The sequence below is a fragment of the Oryctolagus cuniculus genome, chromosome 7 (assembly GCF_964237555.1).
Source record: "Oryctolagus cuniculus chromosome 7, mOryCun1.1, whole genome shotgun sequence".
In the NCBI taxonomy this organism is placed as follows: Eukaryota; Metazoa; Chordata; class Mammalia; order Lagomorpha; family Leporidae; genus Oryctolagus; species Oryctolagus cuniculus.
Genome location: NC_091438.1, coordinates 21,234,302 through 21,256,860, shown reverse-complemented (window position 1 = coordinate 21,256,860; position 22,559 = coordinate 21,234,302). Strand labels below are relative to the sequence as shown.

Genomic DNA, 22,559 nt, shown 5'->3' with positions numbered 1-22,559 from the left:
GCGCCGCAAGGTGGAGGATTAGCCTATTGAGCCACGGCGCCGGCCTCTTTCTTTCTGTAACTCTTTCAAATAAATAAATAAATCTATTACAAAATGAAACAAAAACCAATTATTCATGGATATACAATGACTAAATAGTATTTAGCCTAGACGGTCAGTTTACCTATGCCACTATAATCGTGAGGAGATAAGGTGAATGCCCTCACCCCATAGATGACTTTCACTGCCCTATATACATTAAATGTACCAGATGAAGAAACGTTAGTATACAACCATTATTAAAAGTAGTGAAGAAAAGTCAAATCTGAAAGTGGTTTGTAGAACATGAGCTGGGAGCCCTAGAAGCAGACTACACCAAAGCCTGCTCCTTTCACCAGAAAAGGCTGCACAGCAGCAACTAACCTTCCAGTGTTCTGTGTCTGAAAAGGGGCTTCTCTGTATCAGTCTCACTTGATCCTGCTAATGCTCCGAGGGAGGAAAGCAAACTTACCATGTTCCCATCAACACACTGTCATGCAATATATTAATACTTATCTGATCATATTTCCTGTTAGCTTCTTTAAGGTTCGACTTGCGTTTTCTATTCTTAGCACAAAATACAGCACTCTTTGAATGTACTTCATCAGATTATTTTCTCTTTAAAATCCTCAAGAGACATCCTAACAAGGATTAAGCACTCAAAATGGGACATTCTGATGTATCTATGTTCCACAAAATAAAAACATCTTGCAGTCACTCAGATTTAAGATGGAAGATGTAACAAGAAGCTGGTTATAGCAATCTGGGAGTAATCTACACAGAAATAATGGAAAACAGAAAACTCTTTGATGGGTGGATATGAACTTAAAATTAAGAATAAAAGGCCCTTGGGCCAGCACTGTGGCACAGTGGGTTAATGCCCTGGCCTGAAGCACCTGCATCCCATATGGGCACCGGTTCTAGTCCTGGCTGCTCCTCTTCCGATCCAGCTCTCTGCTATGGCCTGGGAAAGCAGTAGAAGATGGCCTAAGTCCTTGGGTCCCTGCACCCATGTGGGAGACCTGGAAGAAGCTCCTAGCTCCTGGCTTCGGATCAGCGCAGCTCCGGCCATTGCGGCCATTTGGGGAGTGAACCAGAGGATGGAAGACCTCTCTCTTTTTCTCTGCCTCTCCTCTCTCTGTGTAACTCTTTCAATTAAATAAATAAATCTTTAAAAAAAAAAAAAAAAAAAAAAAGAATAAAAGTCCCAAAACCCAGTGCTTGGTATACATCCACAGTTAGAAGAGCCAGCAGAAGACAGATAAAACAGAAATTTATATAATTAAGAAAATAGATATTTTAGGGGCCAGAGCCGTGGCTCATTTGGTTAATCCTCCCCCTGCCGCGCCGGCATTCCATATAAGTGCCGGATTCTAGTCCTGGTTGCTCCTCTTCCAATCCAGCTCTCTGCTGTGGCCCAGGAGGGCAGTGGAGGATGGCCCAAGTGCTTGGGCCTTGCACCTGCATGGGAGACCAGGAGGAGGCACCTGGCTCCTGGCTTGGGATCAGTGCAGTGCTGGCATGGCAGCCATTTGGGGAGTGAACCAACGGAAGGAAGACCTTTCTCTCTGTCTCTCTCTCTCTCTCTCATTGTCTATAACTCTACCTGTCAAATAAAAAAAAAAGGAAAAGAAAATAGATATTTTAAAATAAAAAAGACATTTAATAGGAAAAACAAGAAAATGAAATTTCAAGAAAATGAAATAGTAACACATAACAAATGTAGTAGTCATAAAAATGAAAAAATGACAGGGGAAAGGTAGCACAAAGATTACTAAATAATCCAGATAGTAACCTTAACAGTAGGAAATACATAATATGCTAACACATATTTAACATAAGTAATATTTTTGGAGTAAACTTAAAACATTCAGAAGACAGAATGAAGAGGCACTATATTGGGCATTCACTACTTTTAGAGTAGTGACAGAAATCAGATGGTAGAAAGTTAGGGAATACATGAGTAATTAGTAATGGTTTATATTCATTATTTTAGAAGTAAAACATTCAACAGTAGTTTCATGAGAACTGGAGGAAAATAAATATAATCTAAGGCAAGAGAACGGTAATAAATTCTGAAGAAAAAAGAAAGAAAACTACAGATAAACAGAAATACATGATACTCATCCAAAGGTAACTGTGAGGTATCTCTGAGTATTCCGGAATTCCCAGAAAAGAGCAATAACCAAAATTTCATCAATTATTTTCCTCAAAAGAGTAGTGATTTAGCATAAAACCTATCAGTATAACTAAAAAGACTAAATACTTCAAATGGCTTAATCTACAAGGTTTAACAGGCCTTTCTAAATCCATACATTAAGAAATACCTAAGGTGGGGGCAGTGCTGTGGTGTAGTGGGTAAAGGTGCCACCTGCAATGCCAGTATCCCATATGGGCGATGGTTCCAGTCCTGGCTGCTCCATTATAGATCCAGCTCTCTGCTATGGCCTGGGAAAGCAGTGGATGGCGGCGCAAGTGCTTGGGCCCCTGCACCCATGTGAGAGACCCTGAAGAAGCCCCAGGCTCCTGGCTTCAGATTGGCTCAGCTCCAGCCACTGTGAACATTTGGGAAGTGAACCTGCAGATAAAAGACCTCTCTCTATATCTGCCTTGGCCTCTGTTACTCTGCCTTTCAAATAAATAAATATTTTAAAAAATACTCAAAAGCAAACTGAACTGAATGTGTATAGAAATTTAAAAAAATAAAGAAATATCTGAGGTTAAGTGTATGGATTCCTCAAGTCCTTGGTTTGGCATGAATCAAGTTGAAGGTTAAATTCATGGTTAAGAGGTTAACTTCTTTATACCACAGCAGGTATAAAGAAGTCATTGGATTTAGTTTTTTAAGCATTCTTTTTTGAGAAACTTAATTAATTTTGAAGAACCAAAGACACAACTATAGCTTATAAGAATATCCTCCACTTAATACACTAAAACTAAGTAAAATCCTTATTATTAAAAAAAAAAAAAGTCAGATAATAAGTAACACCCAGGGGCTGGTATTGTTGGTACAATGGGTTAAGCTGCCGCCTGCAATGCTGGCATCACATGAGGGCCAGTTCCAGTCCCACTGCTCCAATTCTGATTCAGCTCCCTGATAATATACCAGGGAAAGCAGAGAAAGATGGCCCAAGTACTTAATCCCCTGTACCCCAGGTAGGAGACCTGGATGAAGCGCCTGGCTCCTGGCTTTGGCTTGGCCTAGTCCTGGCTGTTGCTGCCATTTGGGAAGCAAACCAGTGAATGGAAGATGCCTCTCTCTGTCTCTCCCTCTCTCTCTAACTCTGCCTTTCAAATAAATAAATAAATCAAAAAAAAAAAAAATGCAAACTACACATATTATTAAGGTCCTTGAATTGACTCTCGACAAATACTTTTAATAATGAATTGAAATCAGTTTTACTGCTTTTATAAATCTTACTGCTTAATTTTTAAGATAAAAAAATCACATTCAAACATGTTCTAAAGAGGGGATATAGTCTTTTAAATTTTATTTGAAGTCATTATCTCACGTTTGTGAGCTGTTACAAAAAATAGCACCCTTGTCCAGCCTAAGTACTGAATTTGACAACTTGTAGTAAAAAAAAAATCTCTACCATTTGGCACTTGAAAAAATTAAACTAAATCAGAAAATCTGGATGGTTTGGCCTTGACAGTTACTCTTACAAATAAGGAGTTTGGGTAACAGATTGTCGAAAAGAGTTTATGAATCTAAAGATCCTTCAAAATTAGGAAAAGAAAGAAAAGCCAAAAAATACTTCATCTTAGTATCAACCAACTAACTATATAACAAATATGTTGAATTTGCACATTATAATCAGTACAGTCTGAAGATGTAATGAATTAATACATGGTACTGCATAACTACTATCCAAAAATGCATTTAATATGTTTACAGTAGCATTAGAGAATCCTGTAACCTCTAAATCTCTTATTTCTTCAACTTAAGTTTCCCTGTAACAATTTCTCATAGACCACTTATATTGTTGATATATAATCCTTATAATCCCAGTTTTGTATCTGCTATTGATCAAAAAACAAACTAGTTTTACTAGTCATTTTTGTACCCTTAAGTAAACACTTTTGTTAGTGACTAAACATATTGGTTTTTGAAAGTTTCTGTAATATTTTAATGTAGAACTTGTGTCACAAACCCATTTAACATACTAATGTCAGTTTCATATAGCTTGCCTAAATAATATTCTTTCCTATACAGAGAATATAAAGACAGTTCAGTTTTTTGCCCAATATATTTGACAAAAATTTGTTATATTTATTTTTTTTGTTTTGTTTTTTTTTTTTTGTTTTGTTTTGTTTTGTTTTGTTTTTTTTTTTTGACAGGCAGAGTGGACAGTGAGAGAGAGACAGAGAGAGAAAGGTCTTCCTTTTGCCGCTGGTTCACCCTCCAATGGCCGCTGCTGCAGCCGGCGCACCGCGCTGATCCTGGCAGGAGCCAGGAGCCAGGTGCTTTTCCTGGTCTCCCATGGGGTGCAGGGCCCAAGCACCTGGGCCATCCTCCACTGCACTCCCTGGCCATAGCAGAGAGCTGGCCTGGAAGAGGGGCAACCGGGACAGAATCCGGCGCCCCAACCGGGACTAGAACCCGGTGTGCCGGCGCCGCAAGGTGGAGGATTAGCCTATTGAGCCACGGCGCCGGCTCTGTTATATTTATTTTTTAAATATTTATTTATTTAATTGAAACTCAGACTTATAGAGACAGGAAAAGATAGAGATCTTCCATCAGCTGGTTCATTTCCCAAATGGCTGGGCCAGGCCAAAGCCGAAACCAGGAGCCAGGAGCTTCTTCTGAATCTCCCACATGAGAGGCAGGGGCACAAGAACCTGGGTCATTTTCTGCTGCTTTCTCAGGCACATTAGCAGAGAACTGGATCAGAAATGGAGCAGCCAGATCTTGAATTGCTGCCCATACGGGATGCCAGCGTGACAGGTGGCAGCTTTACCCACTAGGCCACAAATGTTGGCCCCTATCTCTTATTATTGATTACTGGGGTTCTTGCCACCCACGTGGGAGACCTGGATACAGTTCTTGGCTCCAGGCTTTGATTTGGCTTCATTCCTGGTTATTATGAGCATTTGAAGAGTGAATCACAGGATAGAATATATCCCTCTTTGTGTGTTTCTCTCTCCTTGTCACTCTTTCAAATAAATAAATCCTTTTTAAAAATTAAACATAATATAAATATTTGTAACTTTGTCATCTATAGTATTTAAGAAATAACTATTAAGTAATCATTTAATTCAGTAAAATATTAAATGTGTTGATGGGCATACAAAATATAATTGATGAGCATTACAAAAGCATAATTTATAGGGGCTGGCACCATGGCATAGTCAGTAAAGCCATTGCCTGCAGTGTCGGCATCCCATATGAGCGCTGGTTTGAGTCCCGGCTGCTCCACTTCCAATCTGGCTCTCTGCTATGGCCTGGAAAAGCAGTAAATGGCCCAAGTCCTTGGACCCCTGCACCTGAGTGGGAGACCCAGAAGCTTTAGGCTCCCTGCATCTGACTGGCCCAGTTCCAGCTACTGTGGTCAACTGGGGAGTAAAACAGCAGACGAAAGACTTCTTTCTCTCTCTCTGCCTCTCTGTAACTCTTTCAAGTAAATAATCTTTTTTTTTTTTTAAATGATACACTATGGAAACAGTCATCAAAGAGAGCTGATGTGGTTATACTAATATCTGACAAAAGAGATGTTTAAGACAAAACTTACTATTAGAGTCAAAGGACTTCTTTTATTGTGAAAAATATATTATATATAAAACTTACCTTCTTAACCATTAAAAATTTTAAGTTAACGTGTGTATGTGCACACACACAGAGACAGAGACAGAGAGAGAGAGAAGTATCTTACCTTCTGGTTCAGTTCCCCAATTGCCCACACAGCCAAGACTAAGCCAGGCCAAAACTGGGAGCCAGAAACTCAATCCAGGTCTTTCACGTTGATGGCAGGGATCCAATTACCTGAGCCATTACCGCTGCCTTCCAGGTCTGCATAAGCAGGAAGCTGGGATCAGGAGCAGAGCTGGGACTCAAACCAAGGTCTTCCAATATGGGATGTAGGCAATCCAACTGCTTAATCCATCTTGACTGCTATGCTAAATGCCCACCTCATCCACACCTTAACCATTTTTATGTTTAGAGGTCATTAGTGTTAAATAAGTTAACAGTGCTGTGAAACAGATTTCCAAAACATTTTGCACATCTGAAACTCTTTATCTATGAAATAACTCCTCCTCCCTCTCTCTCCAGTTCCTTTCAGGTAACTACCATTTTACTTTGTTTCTATGAACTTAACTACTCTAGATACCATGTATCGCACCCAGTTTGTCTTTTTGTGTCTGGCTTACTTCACTTAGCTTAATGTCCTTATTTTCCTCCATGTTTCAGCATGTGACAGGATTTCCTTCCTTTTCAAGGCTGAGTAATACTCCATTGTACGAATTTGCCACATTTTTGTTTACATATTCAACTACTGATGGACATCTGGATTGTTTTAACTACTTGTCTATTTGGAATTATGCAGCTGATGAATATGAGTGTGCAAGTGTCTCTTAAAGATCCTGCTTTCAATTCTGGATATATACCCAGAAGAGGGATTACTAGACCATATTTCTATTTCTAAAATTTTGAGAAACCTAAATGCCATCTTCCATTGTGGTTGTACCATTTTACAATCTGAACATTGCACAAGGATGCCAATTTCTCAAAATCATCACCATTTTTTTTTATTTTCTCTCTTTTTAAATAAGTAGTCATCCTTATGAGAAAAAGTAACTAAAATATTTTACAATAATAAATGGGTCAGGCCGGCGCCGCAGCTCACTAGGCTAATCCTCCACCTTGCGGCACCAGCACACCGGGTTCTAGTCCCAGTCGGGGCGCTGGATTCTGTCCCGGTTGCCCCTCTTTCAGGCCAGCTCTCTGCTGTAGACAGGGAGTGCAGTGGAGGATGGCCCAAGTACTTGGGCCCTGCACCCCATGGGAGACCAGGAAAAGCACCTGGCTCCTGGCTCCTGCCATCGGATCAGCGCAGTGCGCCGGCTGCAGCGCGCAGGCCGTGGCGGCCATTGGAGGGTGAACCAACGGCAAAGACCTTTCTCTCTGTCTCTCTCTCTCACTGTCCACTCTGCCTGTCAAAAAAATAAATAAATAAATAAATGGGTCAAGCAGCAAAAAGATATGTAACAGTAAATTTATATGCGCTCAACAATATATGAAGGACTAAAATATATGAATTATGAACTGACAGAATTAAAGGGAAAAAGACAATTCAATAATAATACTTGAAGACTGCAATATCCTACTTTCAATAATAGATAGAACTCTGTGTACAAAGTTAACTGAAAATGAATCTTAATGGCAAACGGGACTGGGAAGTGGAGCGGGAGGTGGAGGAGGGGTGGGAGGGCAGGTATAATGGGAAGAAGAACTATATTCCTAAAGTTGTACTTACGAAATTTGTATTTCTTTAAAAATAAATTAATTAATTAAAAAAAATGGGTAGAACTAAACAGAAGATCAGCAAGGAAATATAGGACTTGAATAATACTGAAATTCAACCAGAACTGAGACACAGAGAACACTTGATCCAATCATAAGAGAATATACAATCTTTTCAAGCGTATATGAAACACTCTAAGAATAAGTCATATGCTAGGCCCATTCTCCAATCACAAAAAATTGGATGGAAACACAATCCAGCAAAAGCAAAAGCTGTTAAGTCTTGTCGTTGCAATGGCTTGTTAGCTGTGACACCAAAGCATAAGCAATAAAAGAAAAAAAAATGGATTTCACCAAAACTTGTAGCTTTTGTGCTTTACTAGACACCAATGAGTCAAAAGAGGGGTGGCCGTTGTGGTACAGTGGGCTAAGCTGTTGCTTGGGATGCCCACATGCCAAGTTGGAGTGCCTGGGATGGAGTCACACCTGTTTCCAATCTATCTCGCTGCTAATAAACTTGGGAGGCAGCAGGTGATGGCCTAAGTATTTAATTTCTGCCACTCCCATGGGAGATTCTGGTTTTGGCCTGGACTATGCCTGGCTGGTGTGGGCATTTAGAGAGCAAACCAGTAGATGGAAGACAGACTTACTTCTTTTTCTTCCTGCATTATGCCTTTTTAAAATAAAATTAAAAACAAAACAAAACAAAAAAAACATAGGGGCCAGCGCTGTGGCATAGCAGGTCAAGCCACTGCCTGCAGTGCCAGCATCCCATATGGGTGCCGGTTCAACTCAGCCTGGACTAGACCTGGTCATTGTGGCCATTTGGGGAATGAACCAGATAGGGGATCTCTCTCTGTGTCTCTCTGTCTCTCCCTCTCTCTCTCTGTAATTCTGATTTCAAATAATTTAATAAATAAATAATTAAAAACAAAAAGGAAATACTAAAAGAATAAATGAGCACTTAAGAATGTTCCTGTAATTCTATAAATAAATATTGGGTACTGGGATAAAAGAGAAAAGTAAATGTACAAGGGATCTTCAGAAAGTTAACATAAACTGCATATAATGAAGAAACCTTGCACAGATTTCAAAATTTTACACCAAAATAAACTTATCTTTGGAGCCAGTGTTGTAGCACAGTGGATTAAGCCACTACCTGCAATGCCAGCATCCCACATGAGCACTGGTTCAAGTCTAGGCTGCTCTGCTTCCAATCCAGTTCTCCACTACTGTGCCTGGGAAAGCAGCAGATTATGGCCCAAGTGCTAGGGCCCCTGTCACCCATGTGGGAGACCCAGAAGGAGTTCCCTGATCCTGGCTTCAGTTCAGCCTAGCCCCCCAGCTGTTGTGGCCATTTGGGGAGCAAACAGCAAATGGAAGATTCTTTCTAACTACCTTTGAGATAAAATAAATTTTAAAAAATGCATAAACTTATCTTTCAATTTCATTTTTCCATGAATTTTCTGAAGTTCTCAAATTCTGAAGAGTTACTGTAGATAAGCCAAGCTTATCATCTGACAAGTAGGGATGGATAAAATTTTCTGTGACCTGTTTCTCTTACATAATTTCTTGCTAGGGGTATATGTATGTATACAAACATGTGGGAAAAACTTATTTTATGAAACTTGATTTATGACACTATACTTTTATCTGAGGCTGTGTTTTTACCATGCACAGGTGAATCTTCATCAGCAAACAGGTATGGCTCTATTTCTTTCAAGGAGCTTCTACCTTCAAGTCGGGCAAGCAGCTGACAAATGAAAAGTGAGAAAGAAAACACATTACTTAAAAAATATAAAATTCTGACCAAGATGGCAAAATAGGGAGAGAGTTTACTGCTCTATCTAGGGGAAGATAGATTAAAAAAAAAAAGTGTGGTGAGTGTCATAGGGAAGAGTTAGGGAGAAAATGGCAGAGGAAGCTCCATGCAAATCAGAGGGACATTGTCGATAAACGTGGAGGGTGTGGACACATAGAACTTAGGATCACAGCAGCCAAGAGCCTCAGCACCAGCTTTGGAGAGTGAAGTGAGATCACAGTGCAGCAGCCCAAGCCACTGGCAATAAAGCTGCAAGAAGGGTCTGGTGTGAGTCTGGCTTTGGAACCCTGTGGGGGACAGTGTACCTGCCAACCTAGAGGGGGAAAGAGGGGACACACTTCTCTCTCCCCAGCCACCTGGCACCAGTGTCCTGTAACTAGATGGGGGGTGGGGGGTGGGGGTGGCAAGCGCCACTTTGAACACACACAACAGCTGTGCCAGCTCGTGTCCATGAGCCCAGCAACCAGCAGAGAGGAGATGCCTGATCCTTTTTTTTTTTTTTTTTAAGGATTTATTTATTTATTTGAAAGTCAGAGTTACACAGAGAAGGAGAGGCAGAGAGCGAGTGAGATCTTGCATCTGTTTACTCCCCAGCTGGCCGCAACGGCTGGAGCTGCACCGATCTGAAGCCAGGAGCCAGAATCTTCTTCTGGGTCTCCCACGTGGGTGCAAGGGCCCAAAGACTTGGGCCATCTTCCAATGCTTTCCCAGGCTATAGCAGAGAGCTAGATTGGAAGTGGAGCAGTGGATGCCAGCACTGCAGGCGATGGCTTAACTCGCTATGCCACAGCGCCAGCCCCAGTGCCTGATTCTAGCTGGGAGAACTGACTAGGGGCCGGAAGCTTGTGACTGTGGAAGCCTTGTGTGCTGGGACTGTGAAACACTGTGGTTGCATGTGAGGGCACAGGGTGTGGCTGTGTCTTTGGGCAGTGACTACTGTGGGCAGCTCCATATGCTCAGGGTTCCCTGCTGAGGGTCATCGCTGCAGGATCCATGCTCACACCAGGACTGCACGGATCCTTTGTGTGGTTCTTGTGGCAGTGCGAATGAATATTATACCACTGGGGCTAGCACCCAGGCATTGGTCTCCTTGGAGAAGAGAGGTAAGTATGAGACTATAACAGTGCAGACTCCTATCTGATTTAAAAAACAAAAAAAATTTACCATGCCCAATTTGGGTGTCAGCTTGGACACTCCCCTCACCCTGGAGCACTGAATAGAGCTCCCTGGCCACACCCAGCACAGGCCTCAGGGTATTTACTGAAAGAGCAGACACTCCACCAATCTACAGAGGCATAGTTCAAAGATAAAAGCCATCACAGGGAGAAAAATATAACAAGTATCTCCACAAATGCTGAATAATAAATGCAACAATTCAAGAAACAAAAATAAGGAAGACAACATGATGCCCTCAAAGGAACACAATACTTCAACACTAGAATGTGAAAATGAAGAGACTGAAGAAATGCCAGAAACAGAAATCAAAAAAATTGATCGTAGGATTACTTAGAAGTAATCAGAAGCAAATGCACAAATTAAAGAAATCCATACATGACATGAATGAACATTTTTCCCATGAAATTGAGATTTTTAAAGAGAAATCAAAATGAAATATTGGACACAAAGAAGAGATCTAATTAAAAATACAGTGGAAAGCCTTAGCAACAGACTCAGTGATGCAGAAGAAAGAATACATGAGACAGAAGACAAATCTGAAAATTTTACAGTCAGATCAAAAAAAAAAAAAGAAAAAATTAGAAAACTAAAAAACAGCATTGGAGACTTATGGGATACTATCTGTTAATAAAACGGTAGTCTTATCTATGGTCTACACCCTGAACACCATCCTAGGCTCTAGTCCCCACCACCAAGGCTGGAAGCCAGGTGACCCCATGGCCCAACCACCAGTGTCAGCTCCACCCTCACCCTAGTGGGATTTGCTGCTCCTATTTCCCTGCCCACCCCCCAGCAAAGGTTTAAGAGGACCTGTTCCTGAACACACGGCTCTCTCTCTGTCTGTCTCTTGTTCTCTCTCTTACACTCTCCTTCTCCCTCTTTTCCTTCTTTGCCCAGTCTGTTGGGTTTCCCCTAATAAACCCTTTCCTTTACTCCAGTGTTTGGTATGTTCTGTGGTGGCCTTCCACTACCAAATGACCCAATATATGAGTCTTAGGACTTCCTAAGGTGTGGAAAGAGAGAACGGATTAGAAGGCTTTCTTAGTGAAATAATTACAAAAACTTCCCTAATTTGGAAAGGGACGTTCAAGTACAGGAAGCACACAGAACCCCTAATAGACATGACCAGAAATGATCTTTAATACAACACATTGAAAAATACTCTCCACAGTAAAACATAAAGAAAAGATTCTAAAATGCAGACCAGAGAAATGCCACGTTACTTTCAGATGATCTCTTATTAGACTCACAGCTGACTTCTCATCAGAAACCCTACAGGTTAGGAGAGAATGGCAAGATATATTCCAAGTCTTAGAAAAAAACTGTCAAAAAACTCAAGGGGGGAATGTTAGGAAACTGGCAGTTTTAGCCAGGTGGCCACATGGCCCAGCTACCTGAGCCAGGCTCCACCCCCATCCTAATGGGATTCGCTGCTCCTGCTTCCCGCCCACCCTCAGGTGAAGTTTTAAAAGGGCCTGTTCCTGAACACGTGCTCTCTTGGCTCTTGGTTCTTTTCTCTTGGCTGCTCTCTGCTAGCTCCTCTCCTCTCTGTTTCTTTCTTATACTCTCTTTCTCTCTTTTTCCTTTGCCGCCCCTTCACTCCGGTCTGTAGGGTGTTCCCCAATAAACCCTTTCCCTTAAAAAACACACACACACACACACACACACACACACAACTGTCAACCCAGAGTGCTGTACCCTGCAAAGCTCTCATTTATGAATGAAAGTGAAATAAAGACATTCCAGGGCTGGCACTGTGGTACAGCAGGTAAAGCCACTGCCTACAGTGCTGGCATCCCATATGGGTGCCGGTTTGAGACCTGGCTGCTCCACTTCCAATCCAGCTCTCTGCTATGGCCTGGGAAAGCAGTACTAGGTGGCCCAAGTACTTGGGCCCCTGCACCTGCATGACAGGCCCGGAAGAAGCTCCTAGCTCCGTATGGGTGTGGCTCTGGCCGTTGTGGCCACTTGGGGAGTGAACCAGTGGATAGAAGACTTCTCTTTCTCTCTGCCTCTCCTTCTCTCTCTGTGTAACTCTGATTTTTCAAATAAAGAAAGAAATCTTTAACAACAACAAAAAAAACCTTTTTATAGCAAACAGAAATTCAAAGAATTTGTCACCACTCGTCCAGCCTTACAAAAGATGCTTAAGGATGTGCTAGACACAGATGGAAACATGGTCATCACTATGAAAGAATGTGAAAGCAGAAAATCTCTCAGTAAAAGTACAAAGAAAATCCAAAGTAAACAATAGGAATATTTATGGAAAAATGGCAGAGCCAAGTTGCTACTTATCAATAGTCATCTTGAATGTAAATAGCCTCAATGCTCCAGTTAAAAGATACAGACTGGTCCCGCACCGCAGCTCGCTAGGCTAATCCTCTGCCTGAGGCGCTGGCACCCCAGGTTCTAGTCCCAGTTGGGGCACCTGATTCTGCCTTGGTTGCTCCTCTTCCAGTCCAGCTCTCTGTTGTGGCCTGCATACTTGTGTTCCTCTTTCTGAATTAAACTGTATAATTTTGTGTTTCTTTTTTTTTAAGGTTTATTTATTTGAAATAGAGTTACAGAGAGAGAGAGAGACAGAGAGAGAAAGGTCTTCCATCCGCTGATTCACTCCCCAGTTGGCCACAATGGCCGGAGCTGTGCCCATCCGAAGCCAGGAGCCAGGAGCTGCTTCTGGGTCTGCCATGCAGGTGCAGGGCCCAAGTACTTGGGCCATCTTCTACTGCTTTTCCAGGCCATAACCGAGAGATAGATCATAAGTGGAGCAGTCGGGCCTCAAACTGGCGCCAGTATGGGATGCTGGCACTGCGGGCGACGGCTTTACCCGCCACGCCACATTAGTGGCTCCCATTTATTCTTAAATATTTCACTTGCTGGGCTGGTGCTGTGGCGCAGTGGGTTAAGCCAGCCATCTATAGCATCAGCATCCCATATGTACGCCAGTTTGAGTCCCAGTTGCTCCACTTCCAATCCAGCTCCCTGCTAATGTGCCTGGGAAACCATCGCAGGATAGCCCAAGTGCCTGGGACCCTGCACACATGTGGGAGACCTGGATGAAGCGCCTGGCTTCTGGCTTCAGCTTGGCCCAGCCCTAGCCACTGTAGCCAGTTGGGGAGTGAACTAGTGGATGGAAGATCTCTTTCTCTCTCTGTAATTCTGACTTTGAAATAAATCTTTAAACAAATCCACTTACTGTTTATATACCAAATACTGATGATATGAGTCTATGCTCTTAATAGAATGGATAAGTATAGTTTAGGATATAGGGGAAACTGTCAATTACAAAACATTTACCCTCTTTTTTTTTTTTTTTTTTAAGATTTATTTATTTGAAAGGCAGAGTTGTACAGAGAAAGGAGAGGCAGAGAGAGAGAGAGAGAGGTCTTCCATCCGATGGTTCACTCCCCAGATGGCCTCAACGGCCGGAGCTGTGCCAATCCGAAGCCAGGAGCCAGGAGCGTCTTCCAGGTCTCCCACATGGGTGCAGGGGCCCAAGGACTTGGGCCATCTTCTACTGCTTTCCCGGACCATAGCAGAGAGCTGGACAGGAAGTGGAGCAGCCAGGTCTCGAACTGGAGTCCATATGGGATGCCGGCGCTTCAGGCCAGCGCGCTAACCCACTGTGCCACAGCGAGGGCCCCAACATCTATCCTCTTCTACACTTTAAAATTATCTTTCTAACTTATAATACCTCTTATACAGTTATAAGCTTTCATTTGTGTGCTCCATTCTATTATCAGCTCTATCTTGGGTGGGAAACAGACAAAGGAAAAGGGTGGAGGAAAATTTCTTGAGGAGCTCCACCTGATACATGTCTCTAAAGGTAAGTAGGAATCCATTAGGAGCATGAGGGCATAGGCAGGACTGCCAGGCATATGCGAAAACAGTAGCCAAAGTACAGAGGTTATAAATAGAGCAAGTGGTTTGGAGTGAAGCACTGAGAAGCAGTCTTGTATAGTTAAGAGCAGACAGTTGGGGGCCGATGCTATGGCGTAGCAGGTAAAGCTGCTGCTTGCAGTGCCAGCATCCCATATGAGTGCTGGTCCAAGACCCAGCTGCTCCACTTCCGATCCAGCTCTTTGCTATGGCCTGGGAAAGCAGTACAGGATGGCCCAAGTCCTTGGGCCCCTGCACTTGCGTGGGAGACGTGGAAAAAGCTCCTGGCTCCTGGTTTCAGATCAACACAGCTCCAGCCTTTGCAGCCAACTGGGGAGGGAACCAGTGGATGGAAGACCTCTCTCTCTCCTTCTCTCTCTGTGTAACTCTGACTTTCAAATGAATGAAAGAATGAAAGAATGAAAGAAAGAAAGAAAGAAAGAGCGAGCAGACAATTGAGATTCCAGAACAAGGTTTGCTAGGTCATTTCTCTGGTCCTTAGGTTCCTCATCTGTAAGTGAGAGTAACAAACTGTACCTACTTCCTAAGGTTTTTGAGACTTAAATGTTCCTGGCACAGAGTAAGCACTGTCAGTGTGAGCTATTATCATCTGCATTTCAAACAGACTGTTTTGGTGGTTATTGGGACATAGATTACAGGAAAGCAGACAGAGGTATGGAAAGAAGGCTAGAGTCTGTGATGCTAATCTGTAGGAGAGTGCCTGTGCCATGACAGAAGCAGTTAGGATGGCAGGAAGAAAAACTGGATGACAATTCAAATGTCATAATCAAAGCTGATTGTCAAGTTTCTAGGAAATAAGTATATATTTGACAACCTGTCCATACCGCAGAAGAAATAAAAATAAAGCATATCCCAAATGGGAAGGAAAGTAGTCCCCTTTACTTGCATATGTGTTTTTTAATGGAAGTAAAACTTTAGGAAAAATTTTCCAAAGTAATGAAAAAGCTTTATATATGAAGAAAATCTGAATTGTATTATGTACCAATCAAATGCACCTGTACCTTCAAAAACAAAACTATCTGCCTATGCTTAGATAAAATGGAGACCACAAACATGAAAACAACCTACCCTCACAGAACTTATGGTCTACATCCTTAGAAGATGAGAGTCTATTACAAAAGTAGATAAAAATACAGTTTTTTGTTTTTTTTTAAAGATTTGTCTATTTATTTACTTGAAAGGTTGGGGGGAGAGACAGACACAGAGAGAGAGCTTTGATCCACTGGTTCACTTCCCAAATGCCTGCAGTAGCCATGGCTGAACCAAGCTGAAGCCAGGAGCCAGGAACTCCATTACGATCTCCCACATGGGTGGCAGAAACCCAAGTACCAGGGCCATGATCCAATGCTTCCCAGGTGCATTAGCAGAAAGCTGGATTAGAAGTGGAAGCAGAACTCAGTCCCAGGCACTGATATGAGATTTGGGTATCCCAAGCAGCAGCTTAACTCAATCCGCTGGGCCATGATACCTTACCCAGACAGTGTTTAGAGGATTAGAGCAGAGATTTGGGAGTAAATATTCATGGTCAAAACTATTTTCAGAAAAACACAAAAAGTTAAGACATTATTTGCCTTTTCAATAGGTTCACATTTACACTGATAGAATAAAAAGCAAAGGTGGGTAAAAATGCTAGCACCTAGTACAATCAAGGCAGTAGCACAGTAATGTGTTAGAACACACTATGCACTTACAGTAGAACAGAATAGGTTTATGTAAGAAAAGCCTTAGATGAAGCAGTAAAAATTATTAGCTTTATTAAATTATAAGTACACTTTCTACAATATTGTTTGTGATGACACAGGAAGCACACTGTGTAGTAAATAATTTAACCTTGGTTAAAGAGGTCTGGCCTTTACCTTTGGCTCCCAGACAGCAATCTCTAAACCCTTGGAATGTCCTATCTGATTACAAAGTGTCTTTTGTTTACCTGGGGACTCCGAGGCACACTAGAGTCTTTGAATGTTTGACTTTTGGTGGGGGCTTTGGATCATGTGGTTACCAGATTGACCTTCTAAGGGGCTGGAGGCTGTGGTCAGCTGTATGGACAGTTGGCTATGTCTGCATGGCAAAGGCCCACTAAAGATTCTGGACACCAGAATTTGGATGAGTTTTCCTTGGTTGCCCATTTTCTCTGTTATCATACATTGCTGCTGGGAAATTTAGCACTGCCCACAATTCCACTGGGAGAGGACAAATGGAAACTCCACACTGGGAACTCTCCTAAAAAAAAAAAAAAAAACAAACCTGCAGGCACCAGCATTGTGGTACAGTGGGCTTAGCTGCCACCTGCAATGTGAGCATCCTATGGGTGCTCGTTCGAGTCCCAGCTTTTTTTTTTTTTTTTTTTTTTTTTTTTTTTTTTTTTTTGACAGGCAGAGTGGACAGTGAGAGAGAGAGACAGAGAGAAAGGTCTTCCTTTTGCCGTTGGTTCACCCTCCAATGGCCGCCGCGGCCGGCGCACCGCGCTGATCCGATGGCAGGAGCCAGGAGCCAGGTGCTTTTCCTGGTCTACCATGGGGTGCAGGGCCCAAGCACCTGGGCCATTCTCCACTGCACTCCCTGGCCACAGCAGAGGGCTCGCCTGGAAGAGGGGCAACCGGGGAGTTCCAGCTTTTCCACTCTGATCCAGCTCCCTGCTAATCCACCTGGGAAAGGGGTGCAAGACAGCCAAGTCCTTGGGTCCCTGCCACCATGTGGGAGACCCAGATGAAGCTTCTGGCTCCTGGTTTTGGTCTAGCTCAGCCCTGCTTTTGTAACCATTTAGAGACTAAACCAGGGGGTGAAAGATCTCCCTCTCTCGCTTTATAACTCTGCCTTACAAATAAATTAATTAATTAAAAAAATTTGCAAATGTAAAATAGTGTTATTTTTACTTTTTGTTGTTTAGGAAAATATAACTATTTTTCATAAAAATGTATATTTATTATAATATTCAATGAGTTAACTGTCACTTGTACATGAATGCAAATATTTTACATTTCTCAGTTTCATTAAGATATAATCTACATAAACAAAAAATTCTTTGGGACCTTCAATATTTTTTTTTTTGACCTTCAATAATTTTTAAAAGTGTAATGTAGGGGCTAGAGTTGTGGCCTAGCAGGTAAAGCCACTACCTGCAGTGCTGGCATCCCATATGGGCACTGGTTCAAATTCCAGTTACTCCACTTCCGATCCAGCTCTCTGTTATGGCCTGGGAAAGCAGTAGAAGATGGCCTAAGTCCTTGGGCCCTTGCACCCGAGTGGGAGACCCAGAAGAAGCTCTTGGCTCCTGGATTTGGATTGGCCCCACTCCGGCCATTATGGCCATTTGGGGAGTGAACCAGCTGATGGAAGATTTCTCTCTCTCTCTGCCTCTTCCTCTATGTAACTCTGCCCTTCAAATAAATAAATCTTTTTTTTAAAGTAAAATGCAATTTTTCCTAAGATTTTATTTATTTCTTTAAGAGGCAGAATTATAGACAGAGGAAGAAACAAAGACAAAGGTTTTCCATCCTCTGGTTCATTTCCCAGATGGCTACAATGGCTGGAGCTGGGAAGCCAGGAGCCAGGAGCTTCTTCCGGGTCTCCCACATGACACACAAGTGCAGGGGCCCATCCAATTGGGCCATCTTCTGCTGCTTTCTTAGGCCATTAGTAGAGAGCTGGGTCAGAAGAGGGACAGCCGGGACACAAACTGGCAACCAGATAGATGCCAGCATCACAGGTGGAGGCTTAGACTACTATACCACAGCACCGGCCCCGTAATGTAATTTTTTTTTTTTTTTTTTTGCCAGGCAGAGTCAGACAATGAGAAAGACAGAGAGAGTTATAGACAGTGAGAGAGAGACAGAGAGAAAGGTCTTCCTTCTGTTGGTTCACTCCCCTAATGGCTGCTACGGCCGGCGCTGTGCCGATCCAAAGCCAGGAGCTGGGTACTTCTTCCCAGTCTCCCATGCAGGGACCCAAGCACTTGGGCCATCCTCCACTGCCCTCCCAGGCCACAGCAGAGAGCTGGACCGGAAGAGGAGCAACCAGGACTAGTACCTGGCACCCCAACCGGGACTGGAACCTGGGGTGCCGGCGCCGCAGGCATAGGATTAGCCTAGTGAGCTACGGCGCCAGCCTGTAATGTAATCTTAAAGACCAAAAATTATGAGAAACACTAAATTAAAAGATTCAAGGAGTCCAGCTTGACAAATAGACAAAGCAATGTTCATGGATAAGACGAAGCATATAAAACAACTATAAAATGTCTCTAAAGCATGTGCATAAATGAATAGTGTACTCAAGACAATTAGTGTGCAACGTTACTTACTCCAAATGTTTACTATTGCTGTCATTGTTCAAAATATTTTAGAACCGTCCTCTCAGAACTCCTTGTAAGATAGTATTCACTATCTTACACTGCTGGCGTAGTGATGCAGAAGGTTAACCTAACCCTCAACTTGCAGTGCTGGCATCACATATGGGCGCTGGTTCGAATCCCAGCTGCTCCAGCACTATAGTGCAGTGCGTTAAACTGCACTTGCAGTACCCACATCCCTTACTGGCACCAGTCTGAGCCTTGGCTGCTCCACTTCTAATCCATCTCCCTGCTAATGGCACCTGGAAAAGCAGAGGATGACTGCCCAAGTTCTTGGGTCCCTGTTACCTATGCCAGAGACCAGCATAGAGTTCTAGGATGTTCTGGGCATTTGGGAAGTCAATCAGCAGATGTAAGGTCTCTCTTTTTCTCTCTCACTTTGCCTTTTGAAAAAATAAATAAATCTTAAAAACAAACAAACAAACAACAACAACAAAAAAAACCAGCAGCTCCAAGGTATAGTCACCTAGTAATTTCAGAAGTACAGTGTCCAGGGTAAAGGGAAACAAAAAATTCTACTTGACACGATAGTATCAGGCAATCAGAATTTGGTGATGGTAGCCATTAAGATAATTCAGTATCTGAGGAGGACTGGTTTCCCATACTAAAATCTACAGATATTCAAAAAATTTCACTAAATTTGCATAAAATCTATCTATCTATATATATATCCTGCTGTATACTTTAAATCATTTCTAAATTACTTATAATACTACGTAAAGTTATATAAATACTTGTTATACTGTATTATTTAGAGAATAATGAAAAAAGTTTGTACATGTTCACTACTGATAAAATCATTTTTTTTCTGAATATTTTTCAACTAGAGTTGTTGAATGTACAGAGGCAAACTCATGGCTGTTATTTCTCTTGATTCTCTAAGCAACTTTTGTGAGGCTAAATTTCCTGTATAGGAAAGAAGATACAGTGGATGTCACAATTTTAATCTATTTGGCAGCTTAACTAGCATTGCAAATTAATACATCTGACATTTGGACTGCAAATTATTATCTTTTATGTTTTCATTATCATTAACAGCAGCTATTTAAAATAGCTAATACTTGTGGTTACTGTAGTATCAGCAGTATGTACTTTAATACATTATCTCCTTTAATTGTTATTACTCTATTTTCTTTTACATAAAATACCTTTCATTTTTATTATCTGAGAAGCATAAATAGAGAGGCAGAGAGAGAGAGAGAGCAAGAGCACTGCCAACTATTGGTGCCACTCTCCAAATGTCTACAACATCTGGGGCTGGACCAAGCTGAAGTCAGGAACCTGAAGCTCAATCTAGGTTTCCCATGTGGCTGACAGGAACCCAAGTACTTGAGCCATCACCTGCTACCTCCCAGGGTGCACCTTAGCCGTAAGCTAAGATCAAGAGTGGAGCTAAGACACAAACCCAAGTTCTCTGATACAGGATGTAGATGTTTCATTTGCTAGGCCAAACTCCCACTCCATTACTCTATTTTTCAGATGGGAAAATCTAGTAAATGACAGAGCCATGATTTCACCAAGATCTCTTTTGATTACCAAACCTGAAAATCTTCCATTATGATAAATACCGCAAGTCAGTATCACTGAGTCTACCCAAATCTAAGTACAGGCACTAAATTAAGTGTTTGGACCTATTAAAATGCAGGTCAAAATCAATCTGAGACCCTGTCTTGGGAATTAAGCTGACTTCTTTAAGCCATCTCTCCTAGTTGAAACTCCAACCCCAACAAGGAGCCCCAAATGTTTTCAGCAATAGTATCATTACTGGAAAAAGTATAGTCTTCAAAAGGAATAGAACAAATTATATAGGTAGTCAGCAGTAAATATTCTTATGGTCAAGTGTGTTCCAGGAATTGAGGTAAGTGCTGAAGATACATGGATATACCAGACACAGTTCCATAGTTCCTGTCCTCAAAGAATTTAATGAAAGGGCCAATGCTGTAGTGCAATAGGTAAAGCCACCACCTGCGATGCCTGCATCCCACATGGATACCAGTTCACATTCTTGCTACTTCACTTCTGATCTGGCTATCTGCTAATCCACCTGGGAAAGCAATGGAAGACAGACCAAGTACTTGAGTGCCTGCCAGCTATGTGGGACACCCGGATGGAGTTTCAGGCTTCTGGCTTTGGCCTGGTCCAGCTTTGGCCATTGTGGCCATTTGAGGAGTGAACCAGCAGATGGAAGATTTATTTCTCTCTTCTTAATTCTGCTTTCAAATAAATAAATAAACATTAAAAATAAATTTAAAAAATTTTGAAGAATTTTAAAAAAGAATTTTATGAGGGATAATTGAAAATTTTTAAAGGATTTCTTTATTTTATTTCAAAGTCAGAGTTAATGGAGAGAGACAGACAGAGATCTTCCATCTGCTGCCCCAAATGGCCTCAATGGCCTGGGCTGGGCCAAGCTGAATGCAGGAACCAGGATCTTCATCCAGATCTCCCACATGGGTGCAGGGAGCTAGCTGGATCTTCCACTGCTTTTCTAGGCGCATTAACAGTCCATCCTAATCTAGGTGAGAAGCACCTTTGATTTTGACTGAACTACTGTATTTATTTAAGGTATATACAGTAGTCCCCCCACTGATCCTAGGTTTCACTTTTTGTGGTTTCAGTTACTTGTAGTCAATCAAGGTCCAAAAATATTAAATGGAGGGATAGGCATTGTGGCACAGAGGACTAAGCTACTGCCTGGGACAAACCGTATCCCATATTGGAGTGCCTGTGCTTGAGTTTCGCTGTTTCCAACGTGGCTTCCTGCTAATGTGCCTGTGAGGCAGCAGATAATGGTTCAAGTACTGAATCCCTGCCACCCATGTGAAAGACTCAATTGGACATCCTGGACTTCCTGGATCTGGCCTGACCTATTCCCCAACTATTGTAGGCATTTGGGGAGTAAAACAGTAGAAAGAAGACTTCTTTCTCACTATTGCTCTGCCTTTCAAATAAATAGAAATGAAATAACATTTTAAAAACATTAAATGGAAAATTCCAGAAACAAACTCATATGTTTAGAATCGCACACTGTTCAGAGTAAGTAACATGATGAAATTTCAAGTCATGTCACTCAAACCTGCCTGTCACTCCTTTGTCCAGTGAATATTCCTTTGCACTGTGTACAACACTTACTATTATGAATTGTGATACCACAGTGCTTGTGTTCAAGTAACCTTTACATAGTTTATTTAGTAATGGCCCCAAAGTACTACAGTAGGGATGCCAGCAATTCAGATATGCTAAAAAGAAGCCATAAAGGGCTTCTTTAAGCAAAAATGTTAAAATTCTGGATCTAGGGAGGAAAAAAAAACCTGTATGCTAAGATCTAAAGTAAGAATCAATCTTCTATTTGTGCAATTATGAAGGAAAAAGAATTTTGTGTTAGTTTTGTTCTTATTTCTCAAACTGCAAAGTTATGGCTCCAGTGTGTGACAGTGCTAGGTAAGATGGAAAAGACATCATATCTGTGTATGTAAACAATAAAAAAAACATAATATATATAGGGATTAGTACTATCTATGGTTTCTGGCATCCACTGAGGATCCTGGAACATAGCCCCTGCTGATAAGGGGCAACTACTCTGTCTCTAAAGTAATTTTTAAAAACTAAAAAAATAAAGGAGACTAAATGTACTAGTCAAAAAATAATTTAGGAAGTTATAACAGACTGTGCTTCAAAATTTTATGCAGACAGAAAAGTCAACTTTATGCAGGATGCTAGCTAGAGAAGGAAAGCATTACATCAAAACTGCAGGAGTGTTCTGATGGCAGAACACTCATTACTTCACTGGTATGGGAGGAATCCTACTGGAGAAACACTTCAGTGTATTTTTCCTT

At 41.8% G+C, this 22,559-nt stretch overlaps 1 protein-coding gene across 2 annotated transcripts in view; it reads right to left on the bottom strand.

Moving 5' to 3' along the window:
• The window catches only part of XRCC2 (X-ray repair cross complementing 2), a 36,674-nt gene that overhangs the window by 4,501 nt on the left and 9,614 nt on the right, over window positions 1-22,559 (bottom strand). Inside the window, exon 2 of one of the 2 annotated variants that reach the window (XM_008263926.4) lies at window positions 9,152-9,233. In XM_008263926.4, the coding sequence (XP_008262148.3) occupies window positions 9,152-9,233 (82 nt within the window). Of the gene's footprint in view, window positions 1-9,127; window positions 9,234-22,559 lie in introns of both variants that reach the window. The other variant, XM_070077297.1, reaches the window with a different exon arrangement.